Source organism: Achroia grisella, unplaced genomic scaffold, assembly GCF_030625045.1.
Source record: "Achroia grisella isolate CSIRO2021 unplaced genomic scaffold, CSIRO_AGI_Agris_v1 utg1240, whole genome shotgun sequence".
Lineage (NCBI taxonomy): Eukaryota > Metazoa > Arthropoda > Insecta > Lepidoptera > Pyralidae > Achroia > Achroia grisella.
The window spans coordinates 633169-658989 of record NW_026712603.1 but is presented as its reverse complement, the minus strand read 5'-3'; the positions used below and the strand labels follow the sequence as shown (position 1 = coordinate 658989).

Below are 25821 nucleotides of genomic sequence, written 5' to 3'. Positions count from 1 at the left end.
TGTAAGTTTATTTGAATAAATGATTTTCTTCAAAATCCGTTGCGTACTTTTAAAGATTTAAACATACATAGGGACGGACAGACATCGACAGCGACTTTATTTTATACTATGTAATGAAGTTTTGAACTCCTATATTAGTCGTGTTTTGCTTTATATCTGTATTTTTCTTCATAAAACCATCAATACCTCTCACTCATCAGGTACACCAGATACCTTCGCTTTAATATTTAATATCTTACTTACATTGTACAACTAAAGTGGTAATAAATTCATCCCTGCCGACAACATTGCGAGCGATGCATCGATACTCGCCGCCATGATCGATTCTAACGCTCAATATAATTAGTTGCGATCGATTATGATTCGGTAAAACATCGTGCGGCAATTCGTGGTACGACTCTGATGCATTGTTTCTGTATTGCCATGATATTGTCGGTTCGGGGTTACCATATATAACTCTGTAAATATAATATACCAAATTTAATAACATTTGATACAAAATGTGTCTAATGCATATTATTGTACTTAAGTTCATTTTTCGGAAACGTCGTGGCCTAGTTGTAAAATATATCCGGATTTAAACTAAAAGGTCGAGATAGAATGTCCCCGACACCAATAAAAGGCTTGTGTTAATTTATATACTTGTCTGACTCCCTGGTGTTGGAAACACGATAAACCAAGTGAATTCAAGAGAGGCAGTGGTGCCCCGTCAGCATAAACTGTTAGCCCAGGCGGGTACACTATTTCATTATCTTCCATAAAAAAGGGCTGTGCTGTTTTTCTATGCTATACATACTATTACCCATCTGATAAATCTCACCTACATGTTATTATAGTGGACTGCCCATTCTGCACCGTTGTTATTTTACGATCTTTCAAAATTTCCGGTTTTTCTGAAACATGAAAAATATATTAATGTCCAAATCATGAGGTCACATTTCAAAACCTAATATATATATCCAATTATTAAACAAGAAATTTGCACTATTAATGAAAAACTTCAAAATATTTCTCAACTTTATCTATACCTACTAAACATAAAGTTCACATTGCTTTATTCAATTTTCTCTCAGTTTATTTACTAGTGTAAAATTTAAAAATATCTTACGTTAAAGGGTGGGAGTTTGACACCCGTGCCCCCTTGCCGTCCTTCTGAACCTCTAATGGGGCCAAAAATCCTATAATTCATGCGACAATTTACGGATGGCCTTACCTAAGCCCGTCACATTTAGAGTAAAATTTACGGTGAGATTCTCAAATCCATTATTAGCTTCACAAGAGTAAGCACCCAAATCTTCAAAATCTACTTTTAATATTGCTATTGCAGTGTTATCATCGTATATAACAATATTTTCATTGCTTGTTATCTTCGTCCCGTTGTGGTACCAAATTAGACTAGGTTCAGGATAACTGTCTATTTCACAGCGTAGTTCAACTTGAGAATATAATTGTACTTCCTTATCTGAAATCATATTGCTCTGAAATTCTATCTTTCTAATCAAATACTAAACAGAGCTTGTACTAGATAGGGCGAAATAGGTTGCCTTAACGGCCAGGTCAGTATCTATCCAATGAGATGGGGCCTGCCTTACGCTATCTACAGGGCGGGCCGTCGCGAGGCCGACGTAGTCTCGGTAAAATTTTGACCTCGTAACTCCGGCAATGGCGAGTAATTTGGCATATAAACATTGAAGTATTGCTAACTTTAAAAGTATTGAACTTGTTTAGGCACTTGTTTTTAAGCTCATGTCTTGTAATTTAGTTAGGGTTGACAACTATCCTTTTATAGTGGATAGGAATTCCACATGTCCTCTCACCCCATTCGGCGAGAGGACGGTCATTGGAAGATTAATAACACAATAAAAAAATATATTCTCTAGATAACCGATAGACTAAATTTTTTTTGGACCATCCTTGCCCCAAGGATTTGAAAAATAGTTTATGGCCTATTCACAGACCTACTATATACAGCATAAAATTTCATAAGAATACGAATTTTTTCATAATTAGAATTAATCAAGTATAACTTCAGTATATTTTTCTTGTGAATATCTTGATTAGGACTCACTTGAAAAATGTTCCTTTAGTATCATTTTTCTTCTAACTCTGATAGTTGCATTATCATACGCTATTCCCTCGGAGTTTTCTCCATAGCAGAAGTACGTGCCAACGACATTCTCTTTGGAGCTGTTCAGTGTGAGAACACTACTGTAAACACTCGGCTTTACCATCGTTACCTAAAAGCAATAACAGTATAATCAGTAATTACATGTTAATTAGGTACATATTGCAATAAGGCCGTCACTGTTTTGGTTGGATTATTCGCACTTTTTTTAATGGTAAACAACTTAACGGTCCACTTAATAAGTGCCAACCGTCGCATGTAGTAACAACAGACACAGCGCCATCTAGCTAGTTCCAACCTAAGGGGAACTTGTGACATCTCTAAGACATGACTGATAGACTTAGATATTTTTTTTTGTAAATGTACATACATAATCAGAGAAAACACCCAGATCGATACAAACAATCATACTCATGAGCATGATGTTAAAAAGTATAATACATATATACTTACAGTGTGATTGAGGAATTCCTCAGTTTCCCTATGCCATATGATCCTGGGCTGCGGCCTGGCGACCACAGTACACGAGATATTGTACACGGTTCCATTTAATATAGTTATGTTCTTCTCACCAACAATACTAGTAGTGGGTTTCATAGTGATCTTCACTTCCACTTTGTCGTAAGCTGTTGAAAATTAAGCCATATGTGCAAACACATAAGGCATAAAAGTATTTGCTTTTTTTTAAGCTAAAGTCTCATTGTCAACATCGTCGTGGTGAACGCAACACCTGTCGAGCGCTACGCTCGTATCCATTTTGATTCCGCTCAGTATATTTATACTTTCAACTCAGTCTCGGTTTAATTTCGATGGTTAATGGTGTTGCATTCAATGAGGAGTCAGTCAAAAATTTAAATGAGTACAGAAACTTTATTGGTGTCGGTCAGATTTGAACTTCTTTTGGTCTGATTTGTAAGTTTAGAATAGGAAACCACTAAGCCACGGGGCTCTCAAACAAAAGTCTAATATTTAAAAAAAAATTAATTCAAAGCATAATTTTCGGTTTACAAAATGTTTATAGGTACTTGTATTTTCTTCAGCTTAATACTCGTGAACCAATAATGAATGAATAACAATTTAATAGTCCTTCGAGTTTGAATGCGCTATGTCTTTCAACTCGACTGTAAAATATATTGTCTTGCTGATCCCAAATAATTGAATAAAGGCAAGGTTGCAAGGCATGATATAATATCTGCCTTTAAATGTACGCTCTATCGCGCGAATAGGACTCTCACGCAGGAAAGAATGTGCTACATGCACATTATATATAGTGTTAATGATAATTTATAAATCTTAAACATGTCTTTGGATAATAGAATGTGATAATTAAATTTTAAAAGGAAGTGACATGATATACGCGCAAACACTCACGAAAGAGTGAACAAAAAATAGTTGAATGGAATCGCTCACGATTGCGTGCGCTGGCTTTCCCACGCTAAATCGCGCGCGCTCCTGACCGAATCAATGAATCGCCTGAACGAATGTGTCGTGTAAAAAAAGGTAATTATGAAGCAACAACAATTATTCTCTGCACCACCTATGGTTGGCTGGTAGATAATGTATTGTATTATATTTTGTAGTGTGCTAGTTAAATAAATAAAAATAAAACTTACCACTATTGTCTTTACTTAGGGCTACACATTTCCAAAACCCCTCTTCTGTTATATTGTTAATATCAAACACAGCGTTGTACGTTCCATTCACGGCCATTTCCAATACTACAGTTTGATTGGGCGACACAAATTGTAACGTGTCTGCATTTTCCACTTGACAAAGCAATTGTACATCGTCATACATTGGTTTCTTTATCACGTGTGGACCTAATATTTGAGCTGAGGGTGGGCGTTGTGGATTTACAGTAATAAACGTAGATTGCCTAGTCTCGCCACCTGTGTCCAAATAATCTTATTAATATCATAAACGCGAAAGTTTGCGAGTATGTATGGATGTTTGTTACTCTTTCACGCAAAAACTACTGAACGGATTTTCATTTTCATACATTAGAATATATGTTATTTTGATGTATAAGCTATATTACTGTAAGTTTCATCAAAGACCGTTCGTGGTCCCGCTGTCTCACCACCGCGCGACTACTCTACATCAGGGGATCAGCTTCCTGCACAATAACTTACTCGCCGTCGAAAAGGTACACCCGGATGACAGTGGTTTCAAAAGTTAGCTATAAATTTAACGCAAGTGAAACCGCGGCCACAGCTAGTAATTTATAATACAAGTTTCATTGGAGGAAGGATTGTTAGTAACGTGAACTGATGAGCTCATTGCTAGCAATGTATCATGTCAGGTTGACCACCACGCGGTTACCCGTGGAAACCATCATACCAAATTGCCAATTTCCAATTTTCCAAGATGAGCTTACTTGACTTCATGCTCATAATCAAAAAAATCAAAATACAAAATCACACACAATCAAAAATATAAAATATCCACAAAATAGTGGAATGGATTTACTAATTACATATAGCAACTGACCTCTATTAGCAGCAGAACATGTATATACACCATCATCAGTTTCTATAACATGTTTAATGGTAGTATTAAAACTGTACACGCCGTCTGCACTTGGCTGCGAGTAGGTTTTATCTGAAATAAAAAAAAAAAGAATATTACTATAAATACACATTATGATAACTGGCCTTGCTGGTTCTAAATAATTCAACTCAATCAATGACAGATTTTTCAAATGATCTGTGCCTCTGTGGTCTAACGGTTTAGCACACCTCCTTACTCCCGATGGTCGCGGGTTCAATTCGCGTCGCACAAACATTTGTATTCATGAGGAGGATGATTGTTTGTATCGGACTGGGTGTTTTCTATGTATTATTTGTATGTATTTACGAAAAAAATACATTTATGTATTTGTATCAGGATATAACTATATATATCTACTTACAATATTTCTGTCCACCAATTCCGGTGTAGATGAACTGAAATTTCTGCAGCAATACTTCAGTATACACCGTGCATGATATAGTAACGTCATCGCCGGCCTCCACTGTCATATTTTCTGGACTAATTGTCATTCGGGGTGCATCAACTGCAAATTGAGAAGAATTTAGAAAGTCTCACGCCATCATTTCGATAGTTCCGATGGTCGCGGATTAGATTCCTCGCACGGTGCAAAGATTTGTATTCATGAGTATGATTGTTTGTATTGGTCTGGGTGTTTACTATGCAAATATGTATGTATTTACAAAAAAAATATCTATGTATTTGTATTAGTTATGTAGTACCCAAAACACAAGCTTTAGCAAGCTTAACTTAGATCTTATAAATTGTTATACCGAAATAAAGAATTTTGACTATTAATTGCTTGATTTCTTACCTATAAGTTCCACCACGGTAATACTTTTGCTTTCACCGGCCACATTCTTCGCCACACATGTGTACGTGCCAACTCTATCTTCTGTCATCTTCTCTATTACGTACTCCACTGACGTACTTTGTCTGCAATTAAAATCTTTTTATATAATTTGCATTACACACTGCCGTCACCAATGATACTCATGAATACAAATGTTTGTATTCATGAGTATCGTTATTTGTATTGATTTGGAGTTTTCTATGTAAGTATTATTATATTTAACTCTGAGTTTACGGTGTGTTCTTTACATTAGTCTCATAATTTAGAAAAAAAATAACTAAGCATTTCTACCAGTTCTTTAGTACTTATAACACAAGCTCTGCTTAGTTTGGTGCTAGATGGAACTGTATATTATATTATTATAAATACACATACGTACATGTGTATTTATAATAATATAATATAAAAATCTCAGGACAATTCACACAGCACCATCTAGATCCAAGTTAAGCTAACTAAAGCTTGTGTTATGGGTACTAGATAAGTGATACAAATACATAGATATTTTTTTTTGTAAATAGATTCATATTATACATAGGAAACACCCAAATCAACACAAACAATCATACACATGAATAGGCGGTGTGTTAAACTGCTAGACTATCGAGACCGTATTTATTATTATAAAACGACTTACAAACTGGAAACTGGCCGTTGTATATTCTGAGTGTCGCGGGTCCACATGGCGGTCACGGGCACCATGCTCTCCACTTTACATTTAAGTACCACGAGCTGGTTGAAACGCGCTTCAATCTATAAAAGCAGAAACATATAGATTCTCTATGGTAAGCCTAAGGACCATTCTGTATATAGTTTAGCATTTTCGTAGATGACTCATTCCATATTTACAATAGCCAAAAGCGTCCAAACGTCTGTCCGTTTGTTAGGACTAAATTATGTTTAAATTTCTGAGATTAAGTCTGCTGTAGAGTCTGCTTAGCTCCTACAGTAGGTCTGCTAAAAATTCTTTTGCGGTCAGTAATTCTTTACGCCTATGATTAATTATATTATACTTGTATACGAGTATGACAATAAAAAGAATTATATATTTTAATCTTTCAATATTGGTCCACCGTAGTGTTTAAGTGTATTTGTTATCATTTGACGTTTATCAGAGATGAATGGAATCCTATATATGTATACATATAAATATTACGTTCGTCACCAAAGACAAATAGAATGGAATAAAAAATCATTTATTGAAATAAACTAATTAAGTTTATTTCAATAAATGATTTTTATAAACACTTTTGAATAGTCATAGTTATCAATCTTTTTTTTTACCACTCATACGGAAAGTTTTCTCATTACAAGAAGAACGAACAAGAAATCTTGCGTGTTGCTCTTTTAAATAGTTAATTGTAACTTTACATTCGAATATAATAGGAGGAGTCAATAGGATACAAGTAATTGAAGCATCATACCTTTCGAATTGTTGTCAGATACGGCACATCTGAAAGTATAAAGTACTATTTAAATTATATACTGTTTTATTCCCAATTTACACTCAGCCCGAGTGGGCAGGGAAGTGAACAGCAAGAGAGTGTAAACACAAGTGGAAACACTTCCCATGCCATTGGCGCTGACACTCGCGCTGCCCGCCGCTCCCTCGATTGTCGGTTTTTCGTGCGCGAATCAAAGGACTGGCAGCGCGAGTGGCAGCGTGTTTTACATTCAGCCCTCTCGCTCAGTTGTCGCCCGGCATTATTTCCGGCAGCGCGAGTGGCAGGGGAAGCGGCTGAATGTAAACATAGATTAAATTTGTCGCGGTCATTATTTATACGTACCTATAATTAGTCAATTACGGGATCTTACCACGTTTTATTTTTATTGAGTTCCCAACCAAGCCTTCAGTAATTGGTTTAATTATACAAAAACATAAAACACGGTCAGAAAATGTATTAAATGTACGTGGAAGTAATGTGAGTATAGTTTGACGAGATGAATAAGAAGCGAGTTTCAATAGTGGCAACAAAGGAAGACGTGTGAAAACGTATGAATATGTCTGCCCATGAAAGATTTACTTCTGCTGCTCTTCAGTTAAACCGCGATCATGACGATTGAAAACTGCCTAAATATCGGGAACTCAATAAAAATAAAACGTGGTAATTCCGTGATTTAGAAGTTATACTTGCATGAGATATTAAAATACATGATATTCTATCTATAAATTAGCGCCATTATAATTTCGTAATATATAAAATCGTCCGATTATTTTTTATAATAAGGGCTACAGTCAATTCAAGTAGGTACTATTATCATATTAAAAGTAAATATAAAATACTGGTTGACCTGGATCTTTTGGTTGTACAGCAGTAGTTCCGACTCTTCTTAATTCTTGATGATTTTGCTCAGTACCTTTAATCTGGTAAATAGATAAAAGATAATCTTATTATAACGAAAAGTGCTCCAGATTATAGAAAATAATTATAATCCAGGACAATTCATAGAGCATCTCATAAGTAAAGCTTTTGTACTAAGGATACTAAATAATATATACTAATAAAACAGATAATTATGTATGTAGTACATATGGGAAAGAGAAGGAAGGATTATGTCGTCTCTAGCGTACACTGCTGGCGTCATGCGAACATTATGCCGTAACCCGCGAGTGAGAACAGTGATGCATATCTGAGTGAAAAATGTTTGAGTGTAACTCACTGCTATATAGAAGAAGTCATCAGGAGGCAAAAACGCATCCGTTATATACACTTTATTCTTCTTGTCGAGATACCTCAGCGGCACTTCGAACAGCACCCGTCCATCCAGGGTTTGAATCTCAGCGCAGTCAATTTCGACTGGAGCGTCCGCTTGCGACAACTTTACCAACATGTGATTGTATGTACCTGGAAATAATGGAACTTGTGATAAAATCGTGTAAACTTGTAAAATTGATTTCGACAATAAAAAAATACAGTTGGTAGGTACCTAGTTCTTACCTACTTCTAAACTGATTGCGATCAGTACATGGAAGATATATGAAAAAAAAAACTAATACATCAAAAAAATTTTTAGAATTTCAAACTTTTTGTCTCAACGCCTTAATTTCAGAAAAGGCCTATACGATTTGCTTGCGGATTTCACTTCGTTGAACTTCACTTAAAATGTTGTTTTAGCTATATTTTTAAATGTTATGGATAAGTTTCTTAAAGTGTTATAATTTGGTTACCAACTATCCATTTTGAGTGGGTAGGATGAGGGGGTGTGTGTAATATAGGTACACCTCTACAGCGCCAATATTTTGTTGGCTCTTTTACTTATACTACTAATAATTACTAAAAATATATACATATAGGTATATTTTTATTTTATTGAACTTCGAACTCTTTAATATGTGAATATCTTCCATCCAAAGTGAGAAAGGTTTCAAGAAAGGTTATACTTATATATAAACATTTCTAGCACACATACCTTTAAGCGGTCTGTAACTAGTTTCCGCGATGGTAGCTGGTTTATGCACAGAGAAACCATGGCTAAAGGTAAGATTGGAGACACCTATCAGTTTCACAGAGTAGTCGTGTTCGCTGCCCACAGTTATGGTCCAGTTACCCGGCTCTGGTTGTATTACTTTGACCACCTGGTAAAATATCATACATAATATGTATTTACAAAGAAAATGTATCTATGTATCTAGTACCCATAAACCAAGCTCTATGCTGTGTTATCTTGGGACTAGATAACGCTCTGTGATTATTATTTTTAAATAATATTATCACAGTAATTCATCATTAACATCTGCTTGTTCCTTATCCCATTTATTTGTAATCGACGTTATATATTTTTTACTTCCATTCATCCATATTCGCAGTCAACTCATTTATTATTATCACAGTAAATGTTTCGTTTATCAAAACATTCAGATAAAAAATCTCAATCAAAATTACAAAACATGTAACCTGAAAATCTTATATATACCATGATTTCAGACAAATCTAAAGTAGTGACGAGTTGTGGTGGTCCCCTCAACTCCTCGCCGCTGGGATTGACGACCTTGATCTTGGGCTTAGCTCCAGAGACTGACACCGTCACTTCTGAGAGCGTGCTGTCCACGGGTAACTGAATAAAGAAACAACAGATTGCTTTTCAATTGCATTATTTCATTACCAGAAGATGTATATAAAATACATATGTAGATATGTTGTTTTATTATATATATATTAATTTGTATGAAGGATGGGTGAAAGTATGAAGTATTGAAAACGCACGCATTTTTCAATACTTTATACTGAGTGAGTTGAGAATGAGACAGAAGGATGGTGGGAAAGAGAGTGAATGATGCGATATGGGTGTAATGGTCACCTTACCTACCTTAGTGCACCTCCGTGCAGGGAGAGAGCGACGAGTTAGTGGATAGTGAGACGGGAGTATTAAGAGTAATTAAGAAAAAAAAAAAATTTTTTTGATTACATTGCCATCGCTAAAAAAGATGGTTGCCACTTTATTTCAAGCTGGTCAACATTTTCCATTTACACAAAAAAAATACTTGGCTACAAGTCACTCATTGACATAAACCCATTGATTATCGGATTTCATTAATTTATCTTATAATGCATAATTCCCCGACATAAAAATCTGGAAACTCTTGTGAATTCAGGTATTTCTAAGAGTAAACTCACCTCTTGTGTATAATTATGACCTCCTTCCTTGACAATTGAACCGAGATTCACACTCCTACCTCTTATGGAACTTCGCACAAAGTCCAGAACCTGTAATAAACAGAAAGAGATAAAAATAATATCTATTCAAATAAAATTTGTATAATCACTTCTGAAAAGATATATATTTTTATTTTAGAGTCATGAGAAAAAATTTTGCTTTAAAATAGTATCGTAATATAAACACACACTGGGTCGGTGATACATTAAGGGATTGCCCCAAATTTCTTTACTAACATAGGTTTGGGGGGGGGGGGGCGGAGGCAGGTGATTGTTAGTAATGTGACTCGATTGCTAGAAATAGTCCATGTCAGGTTGACCTCCACGCAGTCCCCCTTTGAACCACCGTCATAAATGCCTAGTCAATTTGCCAGGATGAGCTAACTGGCCTAACTTCATGTTTATCCAATTATTCTTAACTGGTGCCCGGCCAGTGTATACTGTTAGCCCAAGCGGGTTGACCATTCCATTATCAGTCAATAAAAAACATAAGTTAAGTAATTATTACTAACGAATTGGACTATAGTTGTCTGAAAATTAATTATTATAATTACATAAATATATAATAATATTACGGATATACATTATGAACGTTGGTTTTATTCAAATGGAACACTTGTCCAAAGCTGGCCGCAGCGATCTGATGGTACACCTTGTAAGATGGTTTTTGTAAGTCATTGCAGTGCCCCGTCAGCACAAATACAACCTGAAAAACATTAAGGCACACACATTTTTATTCAGTCGACAAAATAAATTATCTTCGATAAAGAAATAGCTCACAAATTAATCGAATGTTTTGTGTGTTCACTACCTCAATTACTGAATTTAATATATAAAAAGAAATAATAATTCAGACACCGCCATCTTAAACAAAAGTTAATCAAATCCTGTGTTATTGGTACTAGAAAACTGATAGAAATTGTTTCTAAATCTACACTTACTCGTATATTATAAAGCTGAAGAGTTTGTTTGTTTGTTGGTTTAAACACGGTAATCTCGGGAACTACTGATGCGAATTTAAAAATTATTTTTGTTTGATAGTCCATTTGTCGAGGAAGGCTTTAAGCTATATAACATTACGCTACGACTAGTAGGAACAATATTGCAAAAGGTGGGGAAATGAAATGCAGACGAAGATGCGCGGGTCAGCTAGTACATAGTATACCTACATAGAAATTATGGAAGGGGATTGTTAGTAATGTGGATTAATAACCATGTCAACCATGTAGCATGTCAGCTGACCCCAACGCGGTTCCCCCTGGAAAACAACATGTTAAATTCTTGGAGAGATTGCCACAATCGGGTAACTGATTCGACTTTCATACTCATCTTATCATCCTCCACTGGTGCCCCGCCAGCTTATAGCGTTAGTGCCGATAAGTTCACCATTTCATTATCATCTACAAAAAATACACAGAAATCATCCATACTCATAGCAATCATACAAACGTCTGCCTTGTACGAGGAATCGAATCTACAACAATCGGAAGTAAGACGGTATGCTAAATCGCTAAATTACAGGGGCCGTCGAATTATTTAACAGATGATTTGTATACCTAACATAATCTTACCTGACTCTGCTTTCTCTGCACCGCATCTAACACTTGCCCAACCAGCCTATGGTCGCCTGCTGTAGCATCAGTGAATACATATAGAAATGATCTGGGCCTGCTCACGTTAAGAGCGAGGTGGATCCCGCTCAGTGACTTCTCAGGGCAGTCACCACCACCGTGCACGTGGACTATGTTGAGTGCATTTTTGAAGATGCTTTTATCACGTGTAACAGTCGCTGGGCCTACCGCTGTGGGAAAGGTTTGTATTTAATACTAAGCTATTCATTTAATGGGTGGTAATTATGACTTATCGGAGATATATCTCGGTGCACGAGAGCCACTTCACTGTATTGTTGATTGTCAAAGCAGAACTGTCTGATATAGATATTGTTCCATATTCCGAACTTCCTTAGTTTAAGCAGGTTGTATCACCGGATTGCTTACTGGAGCAAAGAGCGCTTGGTAATAATGGTAATACCTACTGGCCACAAATAAAAACATGTGGCCACTTAAATTTCGAACGTAAAATAAAAAAACAATTGAAAATGAGAACTGGAATAAAAAAGACGCTCTGTATTTTTAAGAATATGAAACAAGAAAATTATTGATTTAATTATTACAATATCATTGTCTTTATGAAAATATACACTCTAGAGAGCATATCCACTAAACTGTACTACACATCGGTACGTTCCTAGGCAAAGCTTGGTGTTTATTGCCTACTTTGGGGTGTTCGAAGTGTGAAAGACGTTCTTCCCGGGTGAAATCGTATTTCTCCTGAACTTTCTTTTCAAATAATACAGTCCACTCTCTATTTTATTTATTACTTTATAATGATTCGTAATCCTTATAAAGTAATAAATCCTTATATAGTAAGATATATTTGATGTCTTATTTTAAATTTTCGAAAATGTTGGATATTATAGCTTATAGCAATCGCCCACCAAACACACCACTAAGTTACCAATCCCGGTATCGCGTTTCCAGTGACAGTAACATGTTTCCGATAGTGTATATTAGATACAACTTGTGCTAGCCCTGCCATAAGATATTATTTAAAAACCAGTAAATACAATAAGAGTAACATAACATCAGTAGTAACCAGTTGATATCTGTATTGGTTTCGTTATTAATCATTGACATTAACTTAAATACTAACATTGAAATAGAACATTGTAAAACTGTTCGTATCCAAAATAAATACACTAACAAAATTAAATAGCAATCCCGCGTGAATTAATTAGTTAGTATTACACTGGGAGACTTTGTAGAAAGTTGTGTAGTCGTGACTTTCTGTATTCTCTGTCATAACATTTCATTTTCGACATCTCTCATCATCAATCTGTTGAAAGCCGTCCTGTATTGCAGTTAATGCATCATTTCAGAACGACTGTACTTAATGTTCAAGTAGTTTTTTTTATTATTTGTATTAATAACATGTGTACGAAAAAAAAATATTTATAAATCATTCAGAAAATTAACAGAGTTGTTTTAAAAATCTCAATACAGGTACAAAAATATAAGAGAATTAACAGCTTGACTTGAATGATTGGTTACTGTAAAGGCAAGACTTCATTCTATTTTCTTCATTAATACCGGGTGCTAGCTAGAAATAAATCTTAATATTCAGATACGACTACCGTAACGTTTAGAATATTAGCCTTATCTGTAACCTTCTATCTCGTATCATCACTCACCAGGGTCGTGGAAGGGTACAAACACAAAATCACCAATAACATTACTTTCTTGCAACGCCGTATTCAACACCATTTCCGCACCAGCCCTAAGCTGTTTCAAATCATTTAACATAGAACCCGTAGTATCAAATACGAACACCAAACTACTTTTTTCATCATCACGATCATCAGCCGCGGTATATTTTGCTTTAAGATGATTAAACTCATGGGTAGAGTCACGTACGCTGCTTATATGATTTATTAAAAGCAATAATATGGACAGTTGTATGATACACGACATTTTTAGAAGTATTTATGTAATTGGGTTTGGTTGTGACAAGACTGCATTTATATCGGTCATCGGGGGCAACCTCTGACTGATAAGTCTGATGTTTAATCGAGGACGAAAATAGATATACATAGAAGCTAATTTATAGGACGTACAGTTGTTAGTAATTATACTAAATCGTAACGTAATTAAAGTAACTAAATAACAGCAACGTCATGATATTTCTTTCTAAGGAAGCGGGTTTGATACTTGTACAATACAAACATTTGTATTCAGTTGATTCTTTGTATTAGTCTAGGTGTTTTCTATTTATTAAAAATTGGCTGTGCCCGCGATTTCAACCGCGTGAAATTTATAGCCTATGTTATTCTGATGTATAAACTATATCTCTGTAGTTTCAACAAAATTCGTTCAGTAGTCTCTGCGTAAAATAGTAACAAACTCACAAACTTCCGCATTTATAATATTAATAAGATATTCACATCTTCTCAATAACTCTATCCGCTCATTTTTAATTTGTATAAGTTCGATCACATAATTTGCGTTCACAGCTTAAATGGCTCCTTATCCATTATCGTAGTAATTTATGTATGCTATGTACATACTCTCTATTCGATTCTATACGATCCAAATTCTCCTGATTATATTAGCAGTATCTATATTTTATTTCCACGGGGACAACACCTACAACAAAAAAATCTTACTTCATATCCCTGCTCATGTCTAATTTCGTCTACTTATATATTTCTTTTTATTTTCTGTGGTGTGGCCTCAGACTGTTTGATATGTATTTAAGTATCTATATTATTTATTTATTTATATATTTAATCGATTTATTTATACCTACATAGTCATAAAAGTCATGATTCTTTAACATTATATTTGCACCGCCAACAATTAATATCTGCACTACCTATGATTGACTAGCAGAAAATACCGCATGGTGCTAAATCCGCTAAATATACTGTTACTTTTTGTACTATATGTAAAGATAAATAAAATAAATAAATATACATATATAAATAAAACAGCCTTATATTAAAAATAAAATCTTTATTTAAAAGTCACACTCGACATCTCTATAGAAGACAATTTTCACTTAACTTACTAAAAAACAACACTATTTACCTATTTAATAGCTCAAAGTACAATAATACATGTTAGACGAGAGTTAAAAGATATAAAGAAAAATACAGTCATAAAAATAAATAGTTGCATTGCAAATTAAACTGCAATAATAATTACATCAACATAAATATTACTTCAAATAAAATATAATGTAATCTCTATTTAAGAGCATCTCAAAGGCTAAAGTCCAACCTCTCTGATCGATCCCCGTCCAAATCAAACGGTGATAGAAATTACGACAGCCTGAGCCGAGGTTGGAACCCCTAGCAGTGCCCTCAGGCTAAATTCGTATCCGTCAGGCGGGAGTTCACCTTCAGCCGCTCCATAAGTCTTTTACAAAAGCCACGGACACAACTAGTTTCCAACATTAGTAAAGATTCAGACATACATCACTTAATATTAGGGTGGGCACGCGTGCCACCCCTGGTGTTTCATGTTTCAGGCGTCCATAGACTACGGTAAACGTTTACCAACAGATAGGACGAATGCTCGATTGCCAAAACAGTGGTTTAAACAAATATTAAAGTATTTAAGGCTATTATAGACCAGGAACACATCATCAATGCTCAATAACTGGCGAGTTATGAGACATGTTCTGCTTTTAACAAGTGATAACGCGTTGCTGGTCTATAAAAGCCTTTTAACTTATTTATGAAGTACTAGATATTAAACATATATTAAGTAACCATTGCACTATCAATATCTATTATAGATACCTCACACTCTATGCACAATTCAACATAAACAACATAAAGATTGACAACGTATAGTTGTGTACGAGTATAAGGGAGATTTTACCCCTGCACTTAAAATAAACAACATCATTATTACCTGCTGAAAATGCATAAAAAACCTATACATTATATGACCTTGGTGGTATTACTTTCACAAGGCCGTTGATTCCCAATCCAATGTTCCAAAATTGATCAAATCCCAGCATAATACAAATATTTATATTCACCGGTAGAACCTTTTGTATTGATGAATAAGGTAAGGTATAAATGTAAACAATCTGAAAAGCAATAACTAGTTCTGAATGCCGATTTACCATATATATTGCAAACTTTAATTGGAGGAGTAAGAGAGCGTTAGTAAAGGGCACTATATCTATTTTTTTTCAGACTACTCTAATGCTATTGGCCGCGGCTGGACTTTACAGCTTCACCGGACGTTAGGGGGCGAGTGCAGATGGCACTCCAAACCCGCGGAAGGACTAATGGAGCGGCTGAAGGCCAGCTCCTGCCTGACCGATACGACTTTAGCCTGAGGGCACCGCTAGGGGGTTCGAACTTCCGCTCAGGACGTCGTAATTTCGATCCCCGTTTGAATTGGATGGGGAATCGATCGGAGGGGCGACCGGGGGCGCCGATATGGAGCGCCCGGGCGCGCACAGGCGCCCGGTTGATTGCGCGATACGGTGTGTTGGGGGTCGTCGTCTTAGCCGGCGAGGACGGTGTCGTGTGTACCACTATATCTACACTACTTTCATCAGCTGTAAAGTATATTTATTTATATATGGGAGGGGTAGGAGATTAATAATGAGAACTATAGTCACATGACAGCTGCATTATATTCTTTGATGTGCCCATAGTTCTAGGATAATAAATACCAATATGACAACATATTCATTTTTATATGAGTTAGGCAGTACACAGATGTGACAGGCAGTACCAATAATGATAATGCAATAGATTTCCAATAGATTTTCTCACAAACATGTATTATTCTTGCATGTTGTCCTAATTTACTATTAAAGACAAATACGAAGAGATCTTAACAATACTTTGTCTTTATGTTTTGAGCAAGGTAATAGTCTACAAAATAACTTAATTTTACGAGAAGAAATGCATTATAAAATAAGAAATCCAAAATTATTGCAATTACAAAATACATTAATTAATTATACATTATTATAGGGCAGTCAGTTGTTGTTTAATTATAATATTATAACATGAAATTACTTCATAAAACAACTTATTTAAGAACATTTTTATATAGGAAAATAAATAAAAATCGTCATTTTATTAAATTCATTACAGTTTCAATTATAAAATACTATTATTGTTTAGTGTAAAAATAAAACATAAGAATAATTAAAGGGTCAAATGAATACGTCCATAATTGATTCCTGAACATAAAAATAATACAAAATCAATATCGTTATAACAATATATATGTCTCGGTGGTAGCATTACAAATAAAATATCGTCTTTAAAACTGTAAATAAACTATTCTACACAACTGTTAGTAAATAAAGGGAATACCTACTAACTTTGGCAAGGTCGTAAACTATTCGAAAATATATTTTGTACTCGAACAAGAAAATCTCAGTCATGGATAATAGAATGACGGCTGACTAATATGAAAATATAGTTTACACACGCACACACAAGTTTCAATTATTACTTGCGTATAAAAGACGCAAAGAAACACAGCAGTGGCAGTTTAAATCAACGACACTACTTATGAGATCCGCAGTCCATCAAGCGGCTTTCTAGCTCGTACGTTTTACAACTTGTAAGTTCAGAGATAACGTTTTGTATCTATTTTGCCAGTGTGCTATATATATGTACATGCTTGATCAAGCCGCTTGATTGTCTTCGGACCTCTTTAATTTGTATTCGTAGAATACGGAACAAACTGGTAGGAAAATGTATAGACTATTCTTAGGAATAACGCAAAGGAAAGAGAATTATCATTTTTTGTTTCTTAAACTATAACAAATTGATTTGCCTACAAGTTTACACGGAACATAAGATGAGCTTATGTTCCGCTGACAAACGAATTTTAAATATTACTGTGTTCGGAATACTTCTTTTTAAATAACGTTGTTTACAAGCAAGCCTACGCTCCTTATTTGTTCCTTATTCTGAGATACTGTGTCAATTTATATAATTAAAAATAATATAGTATAATATTTTATATATTAGTATACTTAAATAATAACCACAAAACAAAAGGATAATTATTCTTTACACATTATAAGAAAATATTGTACATACACTACAAAATTTATGTGTATGTACTATGTTTGAAGATTAATCGCAATAGATATATCAAGCAATAGTATATGAGACAGTGTTCATAAAATTGTATAAATTTTATCAAGAAACTAAGAACTCTAAAATATTGTTTTGTACAACAAAATATATGATCACTTGATTCATTGAGTATGAAAGTTCTAAAAGTATTGTTTGTCTATAGTTACAATAAAATTATGTAAATATTATTATAGAATTATTTAAATAAAGCTACTGGAGGGTCAAATGTAATTGATATTCAGATGTTTTGTGGTTATGATTACGTATTATTCGAGACTTTCACACATAATAAAGTACAACACCAGTGGCGTAACTCTACCATCTGAGGCACATTCATCGGATGGGCTCCTTTATCTCAAAAACCTTCACATTCTAATTTCCTAAATACATATAAATTTAGTAAATTATGTAATAAAATAATTTTATTTTTTTCTCTGCTCACAGCTTCCCGAACTTTGGCTGTGAGTTCGCGGTATTTTGCCCACTTTGCCTATTACGCCACTCTACATCTCATACTTATCGACATTTCAATTTATTTATATACACATTCTATAAAATGTAAATATATTATCGAACACATGAACAAACGGGAATATAATCCCGTTTAATCAAACTTATAATTATATCTAATTATTTAGACAAGTCATAAGTATAGTATATATTGAAAATTGTTCTAAATTGCACAATATGACAAGTACAAAATAAATCAATTTTATTACTCTATGTCTGCGTGGACGCAGGCGTCTCTATCAATTATAGAGGATGTCCCCTTATTCATAAAAACGTCAAACGCCGAATGAACCTATTTATATTGTTATTGTTCTTTTCTCTCAAACTATGTTCTGTATTTGATAAAAGGGACAAAACATTTAAATACCGAAATGTATGGTTTATTGATTCTAATTTTAAAAGGGTAATTTATTATACCTATTGTATAAATGTCTAAGAGGTATCCATTACTATCAAAAAATTCTACGGTAAAACACTAGTATATTTGTACAGAAACATCTGTTTCTTTGCACCTAATTTTATTGAACAATCTAAGTTTTACGATTATTTTTATTATGAATGAGATTGAAAACTATTTATAGTACTCACAGTTGATTCAGATTAAACTTTAGGCTGATCATGAACGTGTAAAGCGAATTCAGGTATTTCCCTTTCATTCCGCCGGTGAGAAATTCGAGTAAGAAAGAGACAACTACTAAATCCGGGTTACATGCCTAAACCTACTGAGTACTGTATTACTGCTATTATATTGGATAAATGTCATTGTACAGAGAACACATATTGTACTAACAACTCTATGCGGGCTCCTTCATTAGACCACTTCATCTGATCGTTGCTTCGGCTGTGATTCCACTTTCTGGTATACGAGCAAATATTCACTCACCTCACCTTCAGTGAACTGTGAACAAAAAATATATTTTTTAAGGAATACAATTAAAAATAATTGAGTATTTATCTGTTTTCTAGATTGATCGATCGTGATAGAACGTGTCGTGTAAAGGCGCAGAATGGTCACACCGCCTTACGTCCGATGGTCGGGGGTTCGATTCCTCGCACACTATAAATATCTATATTCATGACTATGTAAAGGTTCGCAGTACTATAGATATATGTAAAGTAGGTCGCAGTACTATAGATCCAAGCACCTGACAATACTCCAAACCCTACAATAAAAAAAAAAAGAAAGTGTCATGTAAAGGTAGGTCGCAGTACTACAGGTTCAAGCACCTGACAATGGCCCAAACAAAATAAAGAACGTGTCATATAAAGACAGTGAATGAGCAACTCACCACCGTGTGCTGTATCTGATGCAGCAGCTTGTACCCCGTGAGTGGGGCCTCGAGACGTCCCCGCAGCCGGTCGAACATCACGAGCAGCGTGGGCGTGGCCCGCGCCGCGTACTCCGCTCGCCACCACCGCAGTGGGTTGTTAAAGAACGCCTCGGCTTCGTACGTCTCGCCCACTTTGTCGATCGGCGGGTCGCAGTTCAGGTATCGGGTCGTCACGTTTATATGCAGATGACTGAAAAAAAATGGCAAATATGTTTATGATCCGCTTAATATTATCTATACAAATGTTTGGTTGTTACACTATTGTGAATAACATATGGGAGTGTTGGTGAAGGAGTATCCTTTTTGTATTTAAACTTTTAAGAATTACTATTTATAATTAATATATTAACTACTTTTAAATGGAAAGGTTTAAAAAAATATAACAGTTAAGAAAACCAACTTATAAAACCAAGTCTAACGCAGCCGCATCAGTGTTGCTTTTTTGTTACACGCACAACGGCCCAAATGAGAGGCTAATTGCGGAGAATAGAGTCCACTTTACATTTAGTATTGGTTTTGTAAAATTTTCTCATCTACATCTAAAATTAAATTACATTTATATTATTCTAAATTTGTATACGTAATAGGTTGATCATAGAGTACTTTATTACCTGTATTTATACTGCTAACTGTTACCTATGTATCATTATAGCTGTGCCCGCGGTTTCACCTGCGTGTCATTTATAGCCTATATGTTATTCTGATGTATAAATTATATTACTGTAAACTTTCATAACAATTCGTACGTACGTACCAAAATCCAGTAGCTTTTGTGTGAAAGAGTAACAAACATCCATACTTACAAACATTCGCATTTATAATATAATTAAGATTTATAAATTAAATAACCATACCCATATCAACTTTAATAAAATAGTAACCTGTAGAGCGGCGTCGAGTGGCACGGTGTAAGGAAAGCTATAGAGGTCCTGTTGTGAGGAATGGCTTCACGCAGCAGCGGCATCACCTGCAGGGGCCCGGCCTGGTGAAGGTAGCCGATGTATGCCGCCGGCACTGCGTTAGCCACGAAGATGGTGAGCGCAGCGAAGTATAACTGCCATCTGCCACCAAAACTTACTGTTACTCTTTATTTTATTCTAGTCACCCGCCCCGGCTTCACATATATATTATACATATAAACCTTCCTCTTGAATCACTCTATCTACTGACTACTCTAACTGTATTAAAATCCGTTGAAAGCTCTAAGCGAACAAACAGCGGACGCTATTCAGTTTATACTATGTAAAGATTTACTAATGGCCCATATTGTAAAAAAGTTATAGGCTAACATAAAAAAAAACATTTTATTCTATTGTTTACAATTTTGTTAAAATAGAATAGAATTAATTCGCGACCTCGGTGATCTAGCGATTTAGTATCACCCGATGGTTGATATTTCGATTCTAACACTATAGAAATATATGTTTCTTTGTTTTTAATTTGAAAGGATACAACGATCTTAATAAATACATTCATTGTACAATAGTTAAAAAAGAGATTACTCCTTAAAGTGTTGAATTTTTTTTATATAAAGTAAACAAGTTGAAGGCCCTCATGATAGACCCACGGAAACAAATTTTACAAAGTCTACTTCGGTGAAAATACATTACACTAAGAAAAATAACTACATTTGTTATGTTCATATAAACAATCGATTGTTATACAGATTATAACATCTCAACTTCACTTCTCTCTCTAATAATAAAATTTAATGTACGAAAACTTATTATAAATTCAGCTTACTTTATCGCTTTCCTGCTCCATGGTGCGATGACATCTTGCGCCAGGTACAACAGAATCGGCAGTATGGGGAGCACGAATCGGAACTCTTTGTGTGCTATGACACTAGAAAGCATTAATTGCAAATAGGTCAATAATCATACACAGATACACATACAACTCGTAAACAACTGTTGTGTGAACATTCAATGTTAAAAAAAACATACTGTACACTTTATATATATATATATTTACATGTGTGATAATTTAATACTTGTTTTATAATAGTTAATACAGCTAGCCACGGTAGAATGTTTTAAATGAATAGAGCATATAAAAATGATTTTTCTTTTTTAAAGATACGTAATATTTGCCACAAAACACAATAATAACAAAAATAAGAATAAAAAAATAGAAAAAGAGGTCTGTCCACAACGATAATGATAATTAAAAAAGCATTGGTTATAAAGCTTTATTAATTATAACGACTGTGAACAGACCTCTTTTTCTAATATATTTTTATATTTTTGTTTACTTTAACTTACCTGTGGACGGCGATGTAAAAAGAGACAGCAATTAACAATAGTAAACCGATCTTGTTTTCCTTCGGACGGCGAAGTATTACATATATGGAGGCTACAACTGGCACCAAGTTGACTCCCAACACGAGTGGCACACCCACTGTGAGATACCAGTACCTGAAATGAATGAATCACACTTTAACACATTGAAGACCGTATTGAAAAATCTTATTTCTCACATAGGGACCGGCATATTTTTATTGATAACTAGCTGTACCCGCGACTTCGTCCGCGTGGAATTTAACTTTATTTTTAAAAGTAGCCTAAGTTACTCCGTATTACATTAGCTACCTGCCAATAAAAGTCCCGTGAAAATCGGTGCAGCCATTTCAGAGATTAGCCAGAACAAACGTCTGTGTGTTTGTTTACGACAAAAATTGTAAATAATGTTATTTCGTTATATGTACCATATTTATATTCATATGCATGTAGTAAAAAACGATTATTTCAATATTACAACAAATTTATTTACATATATGTATAGATTACGTATATTATATTTTTAAATATGTTTTAGTGTACAATAATTTGAGGTAGACATTATATAATCCCTGGATTTATTTCAATTAAAGTGCCCACAGGTGATCTCTCGGTCAAAACGTATAACTTTACTTTCGTTGAGGAGTGACCCACCGGTGGGTATGTGATCTTTAACGTATTAACAGTCATTTGGATTAAAAATTATAATAATCTCAGTCACGCAGGCACATCTCTCACGGCACAAACATTTATATTCATGCCTATGATTGTTTCTATCGGTTTGAGTGGTTCTACGTATAATATGTATGTGGATACGAACAAAAATATATATCTATGTATTTATATTAATTATCCAGTACCCATAATACTTGTGTTATGCTAGCTAGCTTAACTTGGGTCTAGATGGCGCTGTGTGAATTGTCCAGCTTCATATAAGTAGTTGATCTCACAGATTATATTTTGCAATAGTTACCAAGAATGTTGTCCATAGAAGGATGCGACGTCGTGCAGAATGTTGAATCTAAAGAACTCCCACGGCGTAAGTATCAGCCGGCCGTAGAAGTACGAATCGAGGGCCACTAAAGCTCCGCCCACGATTGAACTGTCAAATGAATGAACAAAATTGCCATTTTTATTATAAACCAGCTACCTAAATACTAATCTATTTTTCTAATAATATTTTTTTTTTAATGAACTTAATAATTTATTGAGTTTATACATTACAAATCAAATGTTCCTGAATATTTTTTTATATTATAGACCCGTCAGGGACAAGAATTTAAGGATATTCTTAGGAGAGATGGTTTTTATCTTTTTATACAGGATAGAATGTATACATTCCAAAGAAGACATTTCGTTTATGCATGAGTGGGCTAGACAACCACATAGGATAGTGTACCACATATATAGTGGCATTTCCTCTTCTGCTTGGCAAAATCTGCAGATTGTTGTTAAACTAAAAAATGGCCAGTTAGTAAGTAAATTAGTTACGCAATAGGCAGGTAGACACGGAGGAGCAGCTTGAGACGGCCCTGGTTGGTCGTGTACAGGTTGTAGAGGCCCAGCACCACCCACAGCGGAGCCGACGTCGGCCGGACGAACACGGCCACCGATGCTAACCACACCCATCCGTTGTTCTCTGTCCAGAAGTAGAATTGGAAAAATTATAATAGTCACTTCAATTGACGTATCTTCTACAAATATATTGGTAAATGAGTAGACTAAGATATATTTCGAAACATTTTTGTTTGTATACATATGACATAATACAATATATTTTTTTTAATACTGCAAAAAATAAGTCTTATGTTAGGTTTCTACATATGGCTGGCCAAGTAAAAATTCTACTAGGTTTGTTATTTGTGTTTTTTACACACAAGGTCATGCGGTCACACATATTGAGCAGTGTACATTTATTCTCATAAACTCTACCTTGACCGATCAGATTTTTATGAGTGGTAAACAATAGATGCCTGAATGGTATTTTAGCCTCTATAGGTTAAGCCGTTTCAGAGGACTAAAGAGTGCAAATCAGATCTCTAAGATCACTTTGCACTCCGCTGAATAAATTCCAAATAAAATGTATGAATAAAAATATTCATACAGAAAAAAATTGTTTCAACAAATTAAATAGAAATATATAAAAAATTTAACTATTTTACCTTTTTCATAATATCCCATTTTCCCAGCTTTAAAGGGGAATAACGAAAGCCCTATAGTGACAAAGGTAGTCTCCAGTGTCTGAAGTAGTGTCCGTCCAGATGTATAGAACCAGAACCAAGAAGTAAGTATGAGGAAGAGTCCCCATTTGCGGCCAGTCCATTTATAAAAGCTATAATCGGCAGCAGTGCTGATGATGGCTTGTAGTATTCGAGGCAGGAGAATCTACAATAAATAGTATAAAGTATTAAAATAAGAATTTAATAGTTTATCTAATATTTCCTTGGTCAAAAGAATTAGTAATTCTGCTTGTCTGCCTAATGCTGTATGGATTACTATGCATTCATTGCCATTCCAGAAAAATAAAGTGTGATCTATTCATAGTCTACATTTTCACTCCCATATCTTATTATTATTAGTTTAATAATGGGAAGTGCAGTTTGACTATAGACAATTAGTCATTTGAAATAAAGACTGTCTTAATATAATAATTAGTAATTTAAGATACATATAGTGAAGATATTTAAATTTTGATTGACAACTGAATAGCAATTCATACAAAGCAAACACATAAATTATAATATTTTAATATACATCATTACTTATAACAACACCATTAATTTCAGTGTTACTGAGAATTAACATATAGATTAATTTAAATAATATATTTAATTTATTTGCTATACTCACAATTATTTAATAGCTTTTAAATTTTTGTATGACTATTTTAGATAGTTATGAACATCTTATTAGTTTAGCAAATTTAATTAAAATAGATTCACCAATTTTTATAATAAACATTTAAATATCTTTAAAAAAACAAAAGGAAACATTAAAGTTTATTAAAAATAAACATACCACTACTTGTGGGTAATCCAATCCAGTCCATTTTAACAATGTATATAACCCAGCTATCACACTTGGATACAAATAGTTTCTGATGCCTCTCTGCCACTCCCAAGTCAGGGCTCCATACCCAAATGCATGTTTATGGGCTACTTCCAAGGTTTGCCAGTACTCATCTGGCACATACCATGTTTGCACCAAGAATACTGACAACAGCCTCACAAACAGTATCACCAAGACCACCTCGCGAGGTCTCAGTCCCTTTGCCAATGCCATTCTCCCGCCTAAACGAAATAGGTTAACATATGAAAGCTATAAATAGATACATAGTGTGCTCATAATTAATAGTATCTTAAAGTATGTATTTATTCATAAATAACTTTAATTATAATACTATGGTCATAAGTTACAGTCATATAAGATTTTAAACAGTTTATGGATTCCTAGGGAGATATAAGCTTGACGAAAAAATGTCAGTAAAGCGTCCTTATAATAAACAAGAAATATGAATGAATGGATACATTTACTTACTACACCGTGATTCAATAATATTCTAGGAATTAAAATAACACAATTAAGAACATAAATTCTCTAGATTATAAACAAAATATTAATATTTTTTTAATTACCTAACCTCAACTTCTATGAAAACCTGCCGCCACCGCGAAGTAGTGATGCACTATCGAATGTTTTTAAAATCCCTAAACAAAAACAGTTTATGTCAATAATTTTCACAAATAATTTTATAAAATCTGATAATGCGTTTATACTCTTGATTACGTAATACTGATAAGATAGATATATTCAATTGTACATATAAGTGTATTTTTAAATGTTATGATTACA

At 34.3% G+C, this 25821-nt stretch overlaps 1 protein-coding gene across 1 annotated transcript in view; it reads right to left on the bottom strand.

The window, feature by feature from the left end:
- LOC131854596 (hemicentin-2-like) overlaps positions 1-25676 on the bottom strand; it is a 52927-nt gene extending 27251 nt beyond the window's left edge. Inside the window, exons 1-29 of the mRNA XM_059205717.1 lie at positions 25610-25676; positions 24988-25259; positions 24132-24354; positions 23461-23608; positions 22943-23071; positions 21955-22107; positions 21434-21535; positions 20572-20751; positions 19649-19880; positions 19248-19257; positions 13413-13598; positions 11734-11963; positions 10746-10868; positions 10124-10213; positions 9423-9563; positions 8919-9084; positions 8169-8353; positions 7800-7872; positions 6932-6960; positions 6145-6260; positions 5469-5590; positions 5037-5180; positions 4616-4726; positions 3739-4014; positions 2579-2751; positions 2069-2237; positions 1214-1462; positions 821-893; positions 244-458 (exon numbers count right to left, since the gene is read on the bottom strand). Coding sequence (XP_059061700.1) covers positions 244-458; positions 821-893; positions 1214-1462; positions 2069-2237; positions 2579-2751; positions 3739-4014; positions 4616-4726; positions 5037-5180; positions 5469-5590; positions 6145-6260; positions 6932-6960; positions 7800-7872; positions 8169-8353; positions 8919-9084; positions 9423-9563; positions 10124-10213; positions 10746-10868; positions 11734-11963; positions 13413-13598; positions 19248-19257; positions 19649-19880; positions 20572-20751; positions 21434-21535; positions 21955-22107; positions 22943-23071; positions 23461-23608; positions 24132-24354; positions 24988-25251 — 4312 coding nt within the window. The 5' untranslated portion in view covers positions 25252-25259; positions 25610-25676. The remainder of the gene's footprint in view (positions 1-243; positions 459-820; positions 894-1213; positions 1463-2068; positions 2238-2578; positions 2752-3738; positions 4015-4615; positions 4727-5036; positions 5181-5468; positions 5591-6144; positions 6261-6931; positions 6961-7799; positions 7873-8168; positions 8354-8918; positions 9085-9422; positions 9564-10123; positions 10214-10745; positions 10869-11733; positions 11964-13412; positions 13599-19247; positions 19258-19648; positions 19881-20571; positions 20752-21433; positions 21536-21954; positions 22108-22942; positions 23072-23460; positions 23609-24131; positions 24355-24987; positions 25260-25609) is intronic.
- Positions 25677-25821: the final 145 nt, after the last annotated feature.